The sequence below is a fragment of the Chlamydomonas reinhardtii genome, chromosome 6 (assembly GCF_000002595.2).
Source record: "Chlamydomonas reinhardtii strain CC-503 cw92 mt+ chromosome 6, whole genome shotgun sequence".
NCBI lineage: Eukaryota > Viridiplantae > Chlorophyta > Chlorophyceae > Chlamydomonadales > Chlamydomonadaceae > Chlamydomonas > Chlamydomonas reinhardtii.
This window is the reverse complement of record NC_057009.1, coordinates 6083473-6100383: the sequence shown is the minus strand read 5'-3', so window position 1 is coordinate 6100383 and position 16911 is coordinate 6083473. Positions and strand designations below refer to the sequence as shown.

General features: G+C 62.5%; 2 protein-coding genes across 2 annotated transcripts; both read right to left on the bottom strand.

Moving 5' to 3' along the window:
- Nucleotides 1-76: 76 nt before the first annotated feature.
- Nucleotides 77-10662, bottom strand: CHLRE_06g289850v5 (uncharacterized protein). Its single transcript, XM_043063404.1, has 23 exons — nucleotides 10177-10662; nucleotides 9818-9917; nucleotides 9433-9565; nucleotides 9015-9055; nucleotides 8575-8663; nucleotides 8031-8117; nucleotides 7839-7908; nucleotides 7362-7452; nucleotides 7091-7143; nucleotides 6635-6772; nucleotides 6160-6219; nucleotides 5801-5865; nucleotides 5358-5426; nucleotides 5136-5220; nucleotides 4679-4840; nucleotides 4259-4324; nucleotides 3874-3990; nucleotides 3523-3577; nucleotides 3035-3159; nucleotides 2471-2563; nucleotides 1858-2007; nucleotides 1210-1284; nucleotides 77-911 (listed from the first exon to the last, which is right to left on the bottom strand). Exons 1-23 carry the CDS (start codon nucleotides 10365-10367, stop codon nucleotides 717-719), a joined length of 2310 nt encoding a protein of 769 aa, XP_042924110.1. The 5' UTR covers nucleotides 10368-10662; the 3' UTR covers nucleotides 77-716.
- Nucleotides 10663-10726: 64 nt separating this feature from the next.
- On the bottom strand, nucleotides 10727-16908 carry CHLRE_06g289800v5 (uncharacterized protein). The gene is made up of 9 exons (XM_001695338.2): nucleotides 16729-16908; nucleotides 16272-16397; nucleotides 15556-15648; nucleotides 15178-15287; nucleotides 14678-14806; nucleotides 14004-14409; nucleotides 13469-13547; nucleotides 13240-13263; nucleotides 10727-12899 (listed from the first exon to the last, which is right to left on the bottom strand). The coding sequence occupies exons 2-9, from the start codon at nucleotides 16377-16379 to the stop codon at nucleotides 12742-12744; spliced, it is 1107 nt and encodes a 368-aa protein (XP_001695390.1). The 5' UTR covers nucleotides 16380-16397; nucleotides 16729-16908; the 3' UTR covers nucleotides 10727-12741.
- Nucleotides 16909-16911: the final 3 nt, after the last annotated feature.

The following is a 16911-nucleotide window of genomic DNA, read 5'->3' as shown; positions in this document are numbered from 1 at the left end:
AGGCATGCATGGGTGCATGGAGACAGCGTGCGACGTGGGTGACGCGTTGGGGGTGTCACCTTTTGCTGCACGGGACATATGGGATAGGCGTGGCTTTGTGCCTTGATAAGTGTCCTGTTTGCGTGAAGGTCAGGCGTACCCGTGTAAAAAGTTATACAAATCCAAGGCTTTCCAAGGGGCAGGCACGCACACGCTGGAGCCGTCCCCCCACCATTACAGCTCCGCAATCCGGTGCTTTCTGTCACCGCCCGCAGCATCCCTCGCTGCTGTTGCAGGCTGCGCGTGCACACACATACACCATCGCGCCGCCACATGGCTTTTTATCTCCTTTCGCTCATGCACAGCATCTCATTGCCTACCTGCCGCATGCATCCGAGGTTCCGAACGTCCATCTACAACCCCAACTGAGCCGCCACGCCGCCACAGAAAGCCGCCAAGCCACTGCACCGTACCACGAACCTTCCTGTCCGCCCACGAAACGTTCTGCATGCCTGCACCGCCCACGAACTTCCTGTCTGTGCATTGCACCGCCAACGAAGGAAGCTTCCTGTGCCTTTCCAGCAGCTCGAGCCCCAGCAACACCATTATTAGCGCCAGCCCGTAGCTGGGCACTCAACAAGCCACTTGCACTTTTCTTCACATCCGCTACACACACCCTCTCATGCACATCAAAAGCCAGCACAGCGCAGCGCAGCGCAATGCCATGCACAGCACACCTACACCACTTCGTCGCCGCTGCCGACGCTAAGCCCGCCCGCGGTCTGCGTCGCCGCCGGGGCCAGGCCGTACGTGTGGTGCGGCGCCTCCGCCTCAGCGCCTCCCTCCTGCTGCTGCGCCTGCGGCCGCTCGCGCCAGTGCGTGTGCGTGTCCGCGTTGTAGTACACCGCGCAGGTGCGTGCGGGCGCCAGAACCTGTCGGGTGGGTGGGGAGAGGGGGGAGTGGCGAGGGCGGTAGGAGCAGCCGATTATGCAAGAGTGAGTTGGGGGCGGGAGGGAGGGAGCAGCTGGAGAGGTGGAGACGACGCCGGTGAGCGGGGCAGTGCGGAAACAGCAGGCGCGGTCCTGATGCCGGCACAAGGGCAGGCGCGTCCGCACGGCATTGCATGTGTGATTGCGGCGCATAATGCACAACCAGATCCACACTTCCACCTACACACCACACAACCGCGCGGCTGCTAGTGTGGACGTGAGGCACGCGCCCGGCACGCACCCGGATGGAGTGCTCGCGGTCGCGGCTGGTGCCGGCGGGCTCGGGGTCACTGAAGTGGTCCGCGTCGTGGAACACCTGCGTGTGTGTGTGTGTGTGTGTGTGTGTGTGTGCGCGTGCGTGTGTGTGTGTGTGCGTGCGTGTGTGTGTGTGCGTGTGTGTGCGTGCGTGTGTGTGTGTGCGTGTGTGTGCGTGTGTGTGTGTGTGTGTGTGCGTGTGTGTGTGTGTGTGTTGAAAAGAAAACAACAAAACGAAGTGTGTGTGTGTGTGTACGTGTGCAGATGGACGGCGGAAAGCATGGAGGGGACAGTTGTTGAGGATGCTGACTAGAATAGAGGCGCATGCGGCAAACGCACAGCGCGGCCGTGCACGAGGCCCGTGCGCCCGGAGCCGCGCACCAGGAAGTCGCACGCGTGCCTGGACCCCACACCACCACGCAACACGCCCCCTTTCGCCCACTCCTTCCTGAGGCAAGCCGCAAGCCCCGTCATGTAGCCCTCCGCACCCGTCACCCGCACCATATCACTCGTGTACCACCCCCCTTCCTTCAATGATATTCGTCCTCTAAGCAACAGGCATCTACGCCCGTCGCCCCGCCCCCCGCTTGGGCTGGTATCTACAACTCCCCCCCTGCCCGCGGCCCCCACGCACCCGGCCCGCGCCGCCATAGTCCCAGGCGTCGCTGTCCAGCGCCACCCGCCACTTGCCGGGCGCCGGTACCGCCACGCGGTAGGCCTCGCGGTCGGCGATGGGGCTCCAGTTGAACACGAACAGCAGTGGGCCGCGCTCGAACACCAGGATCTACACAGGGGCAGGGGAGGAGAGGGCAGGAGAGAGGCAGGGTGGGAGGAGGGGGAGAAGTGGGAGGGGGTTGCAAAGATGGTACAGAGAAGTGCAGCGAGGTAGACAGCAGGCGTAGGGGTGCGCGTACTGATGACCGACGGGGGGGGTAGATACCATCCCAAACTAAACCGAACCCAATGCAAAAGAGCGAGGAGGAGAGCGTGGCCTATGCGGGGTTACACGAGCAACAGGCAACAGGAGACTCGAGGATGCAGGGCACAACGAGCCAGGGGGTAGGGTGCAGCGGGTGCGGAAGGAGGCGAGGCGTGACGTGGGGAGGAGGAAGCGCGGCGGCGCGAGCGCGGGGGCGCTGTGAGGCAGGGAGGGAAGAGCACCCGCGAGGCAAGGCGGGGCGGAAAATGTGGCGGAGTGCCGGTGTGGCAAGCGATGTGACACACACACACACGGCCGGGGCTCCCACCTGCTCCGGCTCGTCCATGTGGGTCACCCACTGGTGCGGCGAGGCCAGGAAGCCGTAGTGGTTGTCGAGGGCCATCATGGCTGCGTCCCAGGCCTGTGTCAGACGGACATCAGGGGTAAGGCCGTGGGGAATGGCTCGACAATCGACAACAGGCCTGTAAAGTTGGTGGCGGTGATGTGCGATTGCGGAGAACGGAGATCGCAGAGAACGGGGGGGGGGGGGGGGTTGCAGGGATGTTTGGAAAAGCGGTACAGGACGGGGGGGGGGCGCACGCAAGAAAGAAAGATTGACTGGACAGGTGCAGTAGAACAAACGTACCCGTGCGCTGCGCTGCATCAGAAGCACGCGTAACGCATGAACCTATTATGAAGACTAGAACCCGCGGGCGTTGCATTCTGATAAAACCAAACCGAGTTTTAGTCACAGCAAAAGCAGTCACAGAGCCCCGCCGCGACCGCCTTTGAAACCCGCCTCAATCACATACAAAGCGCGTCACAGATCCTTAAACCGTCCCATGCCGTGACGCGCCTGACGCGGCACCAGCACCGCACGCACGGCACACACCTGCAGGAACTTGTAGCGCAGGTGGTCGGTGTCCGCGAGCGACCACTGCCGCCGGCAGTAGTGGTGGCTCCAGCCGTTGCCGTCACGCGGGAAATCGATCCACTCGGGGTGCCCGAACTCGTTGCCTGCGTGGCCGTGGGGCGCCCGCACATGTGTGTGTGTGTGTGTGTGTGTGTGTGTGTGTGTGTGTGTGTGTGTGTGTGTGTGTGTGTGTGTGTGTGTGTGTGTGTGTGTGTTAAACACGAAACGAAAGCCCGCCCGACTGCTGGTGTTCCATTTAATTGATGGTGAGGAGACGTGAAGTGCGAGACGGTGTCTTGTCGGGGCAGGTGCTCGGCGGCCCTGGCTATCTCTTATAAAGCCGCACACAGCACACCGGTACGCACGCAGTGGGCCCCACCAGGCAGCACCGCCTGTCCAGCTGCCCCTAGCTGCCGCCCCTGGCCGGCCCCATCGCGCCCGAGCCGCCGCCGCAAGCGCCCGCTCACCCATGAAGCTGAGCCAGCCCTCGCCGCCCAGGGCCATCGTGACCAGCCGGATCAGCTGTGTGTCAAAGTGGTAGTGCGGCATCAGGGGGAGTGGGGCAGTGAGGCGGCGTGTTCGTTTGGGTGAGGTATGCAGGCAACCTGGTGCGGCTGTGGCGGCGCGGGCGAAGCGCCAGGAGGGACACGGCGTGGCACTACGTGCGCGCTTTGTCTGCACCCGCTTGCTACCGGTGTTGCTCCATGCAAGCCGCGCCGCAACCACCGCCCGGCCACCCTTGCCCCCGATACACATACACATGCATACACACACTTCGTTTTGTTGCTTTCTTAATACACGCGTGCACACGCACACACCTTGTGCAGCGCCACACCCCGGGACACCACGGGAGTGGCCTCCGTCAGCGCGCTCATGCCGCTGTACATCTCCGGACCCATCAGCCGGAACGCAATGGTCTGGTCGCCCACCAGAGCCTGGCCCGGGCGTTTATGAACAACAGTATGTGTGAGTGTGTGAGAGATGCAATGTGCTTACGAGACAGAAACATGCGCGCTCCGAAACTGTTTGAAAGACGGGCTAGGCAAGCGTGCGCGAGGGCGTTTAGGCAGGTGTATGCGGTGTAAGCAACAGACGTTGTGGCGCACAGAGCCTAGCCGTACCGACACGCGACCAGACACACACCGTAGGCGGCTAGCAAAACCTGAGCCAGACACCCACCAACCCCAACCACCCAAACCCTACCTGGTCGTGACTCTCGGCGTACCCGATGCTCTTCTCGGTGTAGCGCCGGTTGCACAGCGCCGACACCTGCACGTCAGCCCGTGCCGGTACCAGTTAGTCAAGAGGTGGGGCGGAGCGGGTGAGGATTGGGACCTAGGAAGGCGCCAAGTCCAAGTCCCAGCATGCTGGTGGTGGCGGCTGCCGTGCCACACCGGTACACTTGGTGCGTGCACTCAAACTGGAGCTTGCTACCTCTTGCAAACTGCCGCAATCCTGCCGCCCGCCAGCCCAGCCCTCCAACCTAGCCCTGCAGGGCATCAAGCTCTCCTCCTCTACACAACCACAACCTCTCCCGCCGCCCCGGCACTCCTGCCGCCACAGCTTCCCTACAGCCCTTGCTCCCCTGCCGCCCTGGCCCCTTTACAGCCTGCGCCCACTCACGATGTCCTGCATGCGCCAGTGCTCGTCCCGCACGTGCTTCAGCAGCTTGATCCAGGTGTCGGGAATGGACATGTTGAGGCGCGCGTCAAAGCCCACGCCGCCCTCCGCCACGGGGCGGCACAGCGCCGGCATGCCGCTCACATCCTCGGCGATGGTCACCGCCTGCGTGGGGTGGCGGTGGCGTGGCAGGAGGACACCGCATTCTGTTTGGCTGATGTCGTGTTCCAGGTTTCGGTCACTTTGGACCGCGAAACGACTACCGCAGCCCCCACCCTTGCGCCTGGGTCGACTACCCCTGCCTTGACACCCGTGCACACACACACACACACACACACACACACACACACACACACACACACACACACACACACACACACACCAACACACACACACACACACGCGTGCGCACGCACACACGCAAGCGTGCCCATCCACACGTGCACACGCGGGCACTCACGCTGGGCACCAGGTCGTGCACCAGCCTGTTTGCCATCATGAGGTACACCACTGCGTCCACGTTGGTGGAGGTGCCCAGATACTCGCTAGGGGTGGGGGGCAGGCGGGGGCACAGGGGGTGGGGGGCTGGTGAGAAAGATGGTGCGTGCGGGGCGTTGTGAGCAACGTGCTACTTTTGTTCGTGGGACAGGCGACAGGCGAAAGGCGGATGCCGCCCACTCACTTGTAGTCGCCGCTGAATGAGGTGTGGATGCCGTGGTGGTGGTAGAGCATGGAGGTCACGCCGTCGAACCTGGGGGGCGGGGGTACATTCATAATTATTTAAGAAGTGAAGGCGGGGGGGCGGTTTGTGATGGGGCAGCGTTAATGTGGTTGGGAAGAAAGGGAAGGTCGTGTGGAGGCTGTGACATCAGGACCGGGTGGCTAACGAGCTCATGCGGCGAGAAGGTGGCGGCGAGGAGATGAAGGACTGGGAGGAGGTGTGGCGTGCTGACAGAGCGTCAGCGCGCCGCGGCTGGTAGTGCCGCAGCATCCCATCCCTCATGTCTGGCGCATGTAGGCTCAGGAGCAGCTCCGCTCCCTTATGATCCCTCCAGCCCCACCACAACACAGGCAAACACACACAAACACACGCACACACACGCGCGCACACACATATGCACGCACCTGAATCCGTCGAACTGGTACTCCTCCAGCCAGTACCTCAGGTTGGACAGCAGGTAGCGCTGGCACTGTGTGCGGGGCAGGAGGGGGGTTACATGCATTAAGTTTAGGGGGAGGGACAAGGGACCGAGAGAGAGCGCAGGTGTGGGTTAGAGAGCACAAGAGAGCGCAAGCAAAAGAAACACACGTGCGTGCACGTGCACATGCATACACACACACACACACACACACACCTTGCGGCGCACTGCTTGCTCGAGCATTTCTGCATGCATGGTGGTCACCCCTTCCCCAAGTGCATTCTCGACACGCACCTCCCTGGCCAAGCCCCCTGCGCCCTCCCTACAGCACCCCCTCCCGCTCACCTCCCAGTTGGCGTAGTTGAGGCAGCGGCTGTCCCACAGCTTGTGATAGCCCGCCTCGCCCTGGGTGGCACCGGCGCGGGCGCAGGCGCAGGTGCAGGTGTGCATGAGAGCAAGGGAGTAAGAGACAGAGTGGGCGCGAGAGAGAGGGGGAGAGAGGGTGTGTGTGTGCGTGTGTGTGTGTGTGATTTGGTGAGTGTGAAGTAGTGGGTGCAGCGCGAGTGGTGAGCTGGGAGCCAGGGCCGCCAAGCCGGCGGCTCTCCGCCTGCCGCCTCCCGTTCCCCTATCCCCTCTGCCTCAAGTGGGTACGCAACCAACTACTGGGGCGGGCGCACCCTCACACACAGACACACACACACACACACACAGACACGCCTCCTGCGCGATTTCTTCTGTTGTGCTCTCTAACACCCACCTTCATCCCACGTGGCGCTCTAACACACACGCTTCTCCCCTCCGGGCCCTCGCCCTATCCCACCTGCTTGAAGTAGTTGTCTTGCTCGCGCTGCCCCATGTCGAACCCCGCCAGGCCGTCGTCCTGGTTGCCGCTGATGTGGCTGTGGACCACGTCCAGGAGTACGGCGATGCCGCGACGGTGGGCCTCGTCAATCAGAGCCTGCAGGGAGCCCGGTGCAGGGAAGGGGGACAGGGGGCCGGTTTTACTACTCAAATCTTCAAGAAGTGAGACCCAGGACCTGGCCCCAGCGGTGTGAATATGGCGGGAAAAGGATAGGGGGCGCAGTCCGCCGGGGGCGGGCGGCAGGGCAGCAGGGCACGCGACAGGAGGTGGGGCCATGTGGTGGGGTCGGGGCTGCGGTACCGAGCATGCAGGCGGCGACACGAGGCGGGCCTGTTGCGAGAAACCCCAACCGCCCAGCCCCACCCTCTCATGCGCCCCGCACGCTGGCCCTCTCATGCCCCCTCCCGCACGTGCCTTGAGTTCCTCGGGTGTGCCGCTGCGGCTGCTGACCGCGAAGGGGTTGGTCACTGGGGCACACGGGGTCACGGGGCGGGTGCGGCGGGTTAAGATCACGGGCAACAACCAAAGCTTCAGGCGCAGGTGCTTCACGTGAGATCGCGCAACCTTCTCCCCTTGCCCCGCCTCGACGCCTCTTCGCCTGTGCGTGTGCCTGTGCCCCCCCCCCTTCCGCCAACCCTGCTTGCAGCCAGCAGCCGCGAGCCCTCCTCCGGCCTTCCCTCCCCACCGTGGTAGCCGAAGGAGCCGTAGTAGGCGTGCTCCTGGATGGCCATGAGCTGAATGGCGTTGTAGCCCAGCGCCTGGACACGTGGCAGCACCTGGGCGGAAGGGGGGGTCCACGCATGATTCAGCCACCAAGTAGTGAAGGCGTAGCCAGGAACAGTAGTACAGCAGGGGGGGAGGGAAGGGAAGGGAAGCAGAGGGAGGGGGAAGGGACGGCGCGGTGCGGTAACCACAGGGTTAGAGGTGTGCACTGCATGGTTGTCCACGTCTCCTCTTCGCCTATGCATTCCCCCAGTTGACGTTGACACCACCCCTCCCCGCCGCCGCCAGCCCCCGCCACCCATCGGCACACACCCGTTATCGTCACTACGTCTTTCATGGCCGGCTCCCCGCCCCCGCCCCCTCCTCGCTCTATTGCATGGGGTGCGTTTTAGTTTGTGCTGGTATCTAGACCCCCCCCCTACCTCCCTCCCCCGCTCACCGTGTCGGTGAACTCGCTGTAGCTGGCCACCTTGCCGGTCTCCGAACTCATGCCCACATGCGCCTCATAGCTGCAGCCACAAGCGTGTCACAAGTGTCAGCGCGAGGGGAGCGCGACGCCAACATCGGGGGTTCCCGCCTGCCTGCCTAAACGCCACCGCACAAATCACATCCGCACCCGCCACAAGCTCACATGCGCAGGGCCGCGGGCCGCGGCGGGCGCTGGTGGCGCCACTGGTGCCGCTCCGCCGCCGGGGGGTCCCAGTAGATGCCGTCGTACCTGTGTGTGCATATGTGTAAGAGCGCATATATATATATATATATGTGTGTGTGTGTGTGTGTGTCACAGATCCAGGAAAACACAGCGCCACCATCACACGACACGACATGTACACGAGCAGTCAAGCACCCAAGCGGCTACGGCGAGGCTGCGCCAGCCCGCATGCAGCGGTGGCCTCCTGTGTCTGTCTGTCTGGCGGGCAGGGGGGCGCCCCGCGCTCGCCGGCTGCTCAGGCCCGCGGCACGGAGGCCCGCACCAGGTCCCCACCGGACCAGACGCGGCCTCGGTGAGGTCCGCAATGGTGTTCCCCCAGCGGCGGCCCCACCTCAGGCCCTCAACAGAAGCCCCTTGCTAGCGGCCCCTTCGCTAGCGGCCCCCGCATGTGCCGCCCCCTCGTGTGCCGCCCCTCCCCCCCCCACACACCAGCCCTCCCGGCCCCGCCCTGCCCCCGACCTACTTGGCGTCCATGCGCTGCTCCGCCGCCGCCCACTTGATCCAGGCGGGCACACGGTCCATCCACCAGCCGTGGGGGTGCTGCAGCCGGACCTGGGTGCGTGTGCGTGTGTGTGTGTGTGTGTGTGTGTGTGTGTGTGTGTGTGTGTGTGTGTGTGTGTGCGCGCGCGCGTGTGCGTGTGCAGAGGGGGTCAGGGCTCGGCCAAATGCACGTGCTAGGAACATACACGAGGGAAAGCGCATATGCATGTGCGTTATCGAGGCATGAAAACACACGTGCACGCACAGGGAGGGGGTGCAGAGACACGCGTGTGGTGTGCACGTGAGGGACGGCCTCGGGCCGTGCGGTTGCCGGCAGTCCCCCGGCCCGGCCCGGCACTGAGACACCCGCCCACCCATGTACCCACCCATCCACAGGCACCAACCCCATACGCATGCACCCACCTTGACACGGGAGCGGTGCGGAATGGCGGGCTTGCCGTCCACTGCAGCAACGGGGCAGGGCCGGGGCCAGAACGTTCAGGACGAGGCCAAGGCACACAAACCGCTCCAGGCACGTACCCGGTATGGCACAGCACGAAAGTGCCCCAACCGCCAACGTGTGCTCCGCGGCCTGTACCCCTGTAGAGGCTGCATCCATGTACCAAACACACCTCGCAACCGCACCCCACAATCCACATGCCCCTGCCCAAGGGCATAAGGGCGTCCAAGACAAAGTTTAAGGCCACACCTCCGTCCACCTCGTGCTCTATGCGCTGGCTGGGTCTTGCTTTAGTTGGGTTTGAACATATACTACCCCTACACACACCCCACTACCACACACACGCACACACGCCTGCCCCTCCCCAGCTCCTCGCCTCACCGTCCTCCAGCCGCACACTCCACACGCCCCACTCGTCGCGGGTCATCCACACCGGCTCCCACTTGCTGAAGTCGCCGATAAGCGCCGCCGCCTGGGCCGCCGGCGCCCACTCCCGGTACACAATAGCGCCGTCCTGCACACCCACGCCCAAAGCAGTCCCGCTTACGTTAGCAGCCCCGCAAAGCGACCCCACAGCCCCCCGGCATTGTCAGCAGCGGAGCACGTGTCACGTGCATCCAGGCGTTTATATCAGGACCAACGGCCACGCGCCCTGGTTTGTGACCAACGACCGCCTACACGCCCTGCAAAGCAACCCGCCCCTTACCTCGCACAACCTCGCAGCAGCCCCACCTCCGACCTCCCCCCCCCCGCCGCCGCCTCTTACCTCCCGGTTGAATCCAAAGTACTTGTATCCCTCCGCAAAGGCCGCCAGGCTGCCCGCGCCCGCGGTGATGGAGTCCAGCGTGCGCCTGTACTGGGCCCAGCTGCGGAGGGGCACGGAGGAGCAGGTACTGAGGGTTAGATGGAGGAGGTGTTGCGAGATGCGGGGCACGAGGATGTGGTTGCGAGTGGCTCAAAACAATTTAAAGACTAAAGATTGGGGTAGGGTGTCGACAGTAAGATGTATACGTGGCACCATTTTGCCCTTGCCGTACCCAAAGCCCCAGCCCAAGTCTGTTCCTGCCTGCCTGCACGCTCCGCCTGCCTCCCCGCCTCCTGGCTCCTCCGCTCCTGCAGCCTCACCGATACTCCAGGTGGCCTTTGAAGTTGGCCAGCGCTGGGTCCACTGCAATCACACCCAGACCGTCGCCCTCATCTGCGGCGCTGCTGCTGGTGCTGGCGGGGGCCTGGGCAGTGGCGCGCAGTGGCGCGGCAGTTGACGCCGTGGGGACCGGCAGCAGGGCGCGAGGGCCCTGAAGCGGCCTCGCAGCCATAGCAGCTTGCCGACCGCTAGGCTGCACAGCGCCTGTGCTCCGGCACCTGGAAGCGTGGGGCGAGCCCGAGAGTGCTGGCAGTTTCGAGAGCATTTCCGGGCGCAGTTGACCTCTCAAACGACCGCGAGCTGTCTTGTGAGAGACTCACACTACAACGCTCAACTAGCGGCGTTTTTAGCACCTTGCGGATCCAGTTTCACCCCTGTAGATAATCGATTGAAAGCGGGTGTTGCACAGCGAGCCTGGCACCCTGCGTAACGTGCACTGAGGAAATTGGGCCAGCAACTTCTGCTCCATGCAGAGGTTGACGTCTATTAGAACGCCTTCCGTGTCGATCGCCCCTTCATCTAGGTTCCCGCATTCAGTGCGCATCATTCATCCAAGCCTCCCGCTACACCGGCAGCAAATGGCGTAGCGTCTTCCGCAAAATAAACTGAATTGGCATGGGCTGTCACATGTTACAAGAAGGTTCTGGGCAGGTTGCCCCGTTTTCCCCTCTCACAAGTTCTCACCCTTCCAGCTCCAGCAGCATGACCCTGCGCGTAGTCCCTGCGCATCCTTGACGGTAGTGGAGCTAATGTGTGCTCTCAACACGGCGTGGGCACATGTAACCTCCGCCTGTCCGCAGCGGGCACTCCCACGCCTGCCTGTGGTCTGCCGCCTAGTGCCGCCCACGAAACCTTCGGCACATCATTGCTGGTCTGCCTCGTCCGATGCAGATTTTCAATTCCAGCCCTCCGCGGACACCAGAATAGATTGCATTGGTTACAAGAGGGGCCTGCTGACGCAGTTCACGAGCCAGAATAGCTGCCCTGCCCACCCCTCATGCCTGTGGAATTGAGCTCGGAGTTCTTGTGGAGTTGTGGTGCCACCAGTTCCCCTGGGTGCCACGCGCCCACGCTGAAGTGCCCATGAGCCACGGATGCCTCTTGGACACGCTTGGACAGCTCGGTGCATGGCAGTCTGGCACTTTGTGACGCAAACAGGAGAGACGAGAAGCCCTTGCGGCTCGGTTACAGGTTCAGGAACGCACACTTCCACCTCTGTAACACATCATCATCACTTTGTGGTTGCAATGGGATTCGCGCTTGCGTTCACGCATGGTCGTACCTGAGCCGGTTGCTGTTGTGTCGATGACGAAGTGAGCATGTCTAGGGGTCTATCTCAGACTCTTCCTGACTGCCTGCGTGCCTGCACCGCCTCACGAAACTTTCTGTCTGAGCAGGCGTAGGAGTGCAGGACCATGGCTTCGTTCAGTCAGGGGCGATAGCCGAACATCCGAACGCCTTACAACAAGGCACCGCATGCGACGGATCCAGCATCCACCGGTACATCTCCATTTATGGATTGTTTCACGCCACACAGACAAGATATATGGTGGCCCACCACAGGCCTTAGCCCCAAGGTATGGAAAGACAACCAGCCAACACACGAACAGAAGATACGGTAGCAGTATAAGAAAGAGGAAGAAGGACTTACGCAAACCCACGTCCAGAACAAAGTTTGGTCTCTGTTGACGTCTTCAACATGACGCGGTCACATGCTCACATGCTCTCTCACACACACACACACACACACACACACACACACACACACACACACACACACACACACACACACACACACACACACACACACACACACACACACACACACACACACACACACACACACATACACACACACACACACACACACACACAAACACACACACAGTCGCCCTCACGCACACAAACAGAGAAGATTGCAGAGTATGATCTCAGTAAAACAAACAATCCACTCCTGAGGCGATCTGCCGACTGCCGTTGACGTGCCGGATCAGTACGGTCACATGAATAGTGTCACGTAAATAACGACCCATCGGATGTACCAGTAGCAGTACATACAGTACTCAGTTTAAAGCGTCACGCGCACGTCACCTACCGTACTACGCCTGCGCTTTGACACGTCCCCCCTCACTCCGTCCGCATTGCAGCGGCCCCACAATGCGCACACACTCATGCATGCATGCTTAACCAGTCCCTGCAGGACGCCCCTCCACGTCGACCTGGCATGCATTGCACATGAACATAGCACGCATGCTATTCTGCACATGCCGGCGCCGCACAAACGCCCCGCACCAATCCTGCAGCGGCGCGCTGGCCGAACGCGTACAGACGCGCCTTCCGTCCGCCTTGGCCGTGCTCTAAGCCTAATGCCACTACTGTACACCCACGCCTATTGCTCCAAGACCTGCTGTATTCCTCCGCTCCGCCGCCCCATCCCTCCTGCCGATTCCTCACTGCGCCGCCACCCTCTTCCCCGCTGTTGGCCAGGACACCCTCCAGCAATCCCTCCTCGGCCCTCTCACAAGCCCCCGCCCGCCCTCCGGTCCCTATGCGTCGTCGTACCCGAACGGCGCTTCTGCCTCATCGTCCAGCATGCGGCGCTGGCTCTCCTCCATGTAGCGCGCATAGCTGCTGGTGTACCACTTGCGAAACTCGTCCCACGACACCGCGCCACTGCCGTCCGCGTCGATCTGCTGGAAGATGCCTGCAGGGGGCCGCATGATCGCCGCATGCCGATACGATGTCTATGTTCATGTCACGCAGCGAAAAGGAAGAGGTTACGGAGCGCTCCGTTGCAGGGGGGGCATGTCCCACGTCACACCTTGCGCGCGTTTGTGTTCGACAACCGTGACAGGCCAGCCCATTCTATGTGGCCCACCTAACTGTCAGCGTCACAGCCCGCATGTCAGCCGCGGCCCCAACCTCAACCACACACAGCATCAGGCGGCTATCATGACCGGCATAAGCACAGCATTCCTAAGCCCCCCCCCCCCCCGATCGAGCTCCGGAAGTTCATCTCGCATTCACTGCAATGCATTGCTCACCCTTTGCCTCCGCCGCTGTGTGCCCTGTGACCGGGACATACGACATGGAAAGGAGCTCAGCCAGGCAGCATCGGGGTAGGTTTGCGAGGTTCAAAGCATGCCTTGCGCCACGTCCTTGCCGCGACTGGACCCAGAGAAAACCTATACTAACCATGCGGAATCCTCGACCCTGCACGGGCTGATGTTGGGCCTGAGAGAAAAGATCACTCCCCCCCCCGCCCCAACCTACCTGTCAGCTCCATCGCGCTGACGAACTCGTCTTCATCCAGCTCGCCGCTCTGGTCATCGTCGAAAACCACAAAGACCCCCTGCGGGTGCGGTTCAGTGAGTTGGGAGGGTCCGGCATGCGAATGAATGCGCTTGCTGCTGTTAGTGGTCGTGGTGCTCTGAGGAAGCTGCCCGGGTGCAGCCACTTGAGTAGTTGGAGCTGATCAAAGATGACAAAGATGGCGCCTAACCTTGCACCACGACGTGCCGCCGACGCTTGAGACTGTGACTACAGCAAAGAAAAGCTTTTGCTCAGCATTATGCCGTACTCGCATGCCAACTTTAGCGCAAACCTAGGGCAAACCCACGGAGTGAGGTCGCGTGCCTCCTCGCTTTACCAAGCTTTACACTGCGCCCGCTTCGGCCGGCTGCCTGGGCCGCATGTCCAGGTGCCTCTGGGCATTCGTGCGGAAGCCCGCCGCGCTCTCGGAGCCAGTGGCTCTCCCTGCTGAGTTCGTCAATGCACCCTGCCAGTACCCACCCACCCACCCACCCACCTGTATCTCTGCCAGCAGCTTGTCGTTGGCCACCGCCTCCGCCGCCGCCACAGCCCGGCTCTTGCGGTCGGCGGCCATGGCCTGCAGCGTGCGCAGGTCCGACAGCGAGGCCTCCGGGTACAACGCCTTCAGAAACTGCTGGAAAGTGATGGCGCCGCCGCCGCCGCCGCCGCCGCCTCCGGCGCCGCCGCTTCCTCCGGCGCCCCTGCTTCCGGGCCTTGCGCTGGCGCTGCGCCCGCTGGCGAAGCTGCGGCTCTCGATGGCGCGGAATATGGACGGCAGGAAGGCCAGCAGGCCGGGCTGCACGCGGCCGAAGTATCTCCGCAGGTCGGCGGCGGACACCTTGCCATCGCCGTCCAAGTCCATCTCGGCCCAGGCGGCGCCCAGGTCACGGACCCAGGCACGGCTGCGACAGGCACAGGCGAGGGGAAGAGAGGCGGGGGAGGGGTCGGAGCCGTCAGCTGTGATGGCGCAGCCATGGCGTGCGGCAGGGACGCGGCAAGCAGGCAATGCAGCGGGCGTCAAGGCATGACACGTCAACCCTCGCAGGCCCCGCCGCGCTCCGCTCCCTCCCTGCCCCGTCTGTGCCCTGTTGGCTGGTTCTGGGTGTTGGTCAAGTTGGGATTGAAATAAACCGCCCCGCTCCCACCCCTGCCCCCACCGACGCCACTCACGTGACCACCTGCACCTTGAACGCCTCTGTCTTGGCCAGGAAGTTGAGGCGGTTGGAGCCGGGCACCACGTGGATGCGCGGCACCGCCGTAGCCAGCCGCGACTCCAGCTCCCGCTCCTCGCGCATGGTGCTGCGTGCGCGTGCGGCCACGTGGGGGTAGTGTTGGGGTGTTGGGCAGCGCACGCATCGCAAGGGAGGGGTTGGTGCGGGAGTGGGGAGCAAGGAGCAGCGAGCCTGCTTGGCGGTGCTGTAGGCAGGCCTGTGGGGCTGCTTCAGGCGCTGCCTCGGCTACCCGACAGCAAAAACCGCCCTGGTCTTGCAGCGCCCGGCCCCCAGGCTTGCCCGCTTCGCTCGCGGAGACACGAACCGCCCTGCACACATCGCCCCTGTTTACTGGGCGTTACGGGCCGCCCTGTTTGTGCCCCTAACACCGCCAGGTCGCCCTGCCGCTGCTGCTGCTGCTGCTGCCGCCACGCACTGTACGCCGCAATCGCCGCTTACCCCAGCCTCTTCATGACCACCTCTGTGAACTCGTCTGCCGTGACGGCGCCATTGGAGGAGCGGTCCAGGCTGTGGAACAGCGCGTCAACCGCCTTGGCGCTGGCGCCGCCCTGGAGGGGCGGGGAAGGTACAAAGCAGGCGGAGGGGGAGGGTAAAGGGTTGGCATTTGGCAAGTCAGTTGGGGATTAGGGCCGTTTAGGGCATTCTGTTGGGTGGTGCTGGTGGTGGTGAGATGTCATCAGGAGAGATGGGGAGCTGCAGCGCTGCCGCATGGCGGTGCCCCCACCGTCCTGCACACAAAGCGTCCTCGTCGGCGCCGCTGCGTCCTCCCACCCTCCCGAGCCATGCGCAAGCAGCGGCGGGCCTACTGGCGCTCACCGGGATGTTGCGTGAAAGGTAGGTGTACAGGTCACGCCACGTGATGCCCACTTTGGGGTCTGCACCGGAAGAAGCGGCAACGACACCAAAAACCTGCAGTCGCGTGGCATACAGGCACAGCTGCGTTAGAGCGCGAGTCGAACATGTTCGAGCTAGGTTACGGTTTGTGGTCGTAAGCGTTCATAACCCAGAATTCTAGCTGTTGAGGTTGTGTCTTTGAGGGCGGAGTGGTGGAAAGTGTAGTGCCGCATACGGGTTCGGCGCTGCCATGTGTGCAACGCTGTGCTTTGGCTGTGTAGTTGCCGCCTGAGTATGATGCCACCGTCTGCAGCAGGAAGCCGGGCTTGTGTAGCTGGAGCAGCAGGGTTTCCCATAGCACGCGCAGGCGGTTGCTGAGAGCTTGGGTACTTGCCTTGTCACTTTTGCTTCTCGAACTGGTGATGAAACGCCTAGTCTTATTGCTAAGAGCACAGGTAAAGATGGGTATGCATGTGTGTGCCAGCACCATAGTGCAGGCGCCACGCACTAATTCCTTGCTCTGCCCCGCCCTACACCACCACCAGTGCCAGCGTCAGAAGTGAGCAGGCGTTTTGACACAAAAAATGATGTAGCAGAGTTTCTTGTGGAGCCCGCTTGCGGTTGTTCTCGCCCTCAGGTGGCTCGTACTCACGCTACCCAGCGCTGCCGTCATCCTTTCAAGGCGCGCATGGCCTCACCTTTACACTTGCATGACGCCAGGCATCCTCCTGGTCGTACGGCGGGAGCTTTTCGCCCGCGTACGCATGGTCAAACAGGCACTTGAGGGCGCGGTTGAGAGTGCCCATGCCCAGCACATGCACGGCCTGCAGGCGACACCAGGTAACGAGGGTAACTTTGCGGCGACTTTTACCCCGTGCACTCAGCGCGCCCATTCCATACAACCCTCAGGCTTGCTTTAAGGGCATCGTCAACAAGAGGACCGGAACATGGCGTATGGTGTCACTTCCTGTGCCTGCCGCGCCCACGAAACTTTCCGTCTGAGGGAAGCGAGCCATTTCACATGCCCGCATGTGTTGCTGCCAGCCGCGGCCCCCGCGACCGCTCGGTAATGAGCTTAATATGCAAGACGAGCTATATCTTATCAAATTACAACTATCGAGCAGCGCTAGCGCCGGTGCCTTCCTTCCCACTTACCGCGCGGAAACAGGTGCCAATAACAACAAGCGCTGTATAAATAACTACAACCAGTTTAAGTTGAGCTGCTGTGGGGCCCGCCTTTGGTGGGGGTTGGGAGCTTCTCTCTGGTTCGAGTTCCTGGATGCGCCGCTCGATATTTACAGCCAGAAGACGAACGGTCGTTTGTCGCCCGTAGACTTA

Bases quoted from the DNA above. Each gene is read 5' to 3' on its own strand.
- CHLRE_06g289800v5 (XM_001695338.2), bottom strand. From the start codon at position 16,379: ATGGGCACTCTCAACCGCGCCCTCAAGTGCCTGTTTGACCATGCGTAC. The intron at 14,807-15,177 runs GTAAGCGGCGAT...ACGCGCACGCAG, and splicing joins GTGGTCATGAAGAGGCTGGG to CACCATGCGCGAGGAGCGGG. The intron at 13,548-14,003 runs GTGGGTGGGTGG...CCGCACCCGCAG, and splicing joins AGCTGCTGGCAGAGATACAG to GGGGTCTTTGTGGTTTTCGA.
- CHLRE_06g289850v5 (XM_043063404.1), bottom strand. From the start codon at position 10,367: ATGGCTGCGAGGCCGCTTCAGGGCCCTCGCGCCCTGCTGCCGGTCCCC. The intron at 6,220-6,634 runs GTGGGATAGGGC...GGTGCCACCCAG, and splicing joins AAGACAACTACTTCAAGCAG to GGCGAGGCGGGCTATCACAA. The intron at 2,008-2,470 runs GTGGGAGCCCCG...GCCCCTGTGTAG, and splicing joins ACATGGACGAGCCGGAGCAG to ATCCTGGTGTTCGAGCGCGG.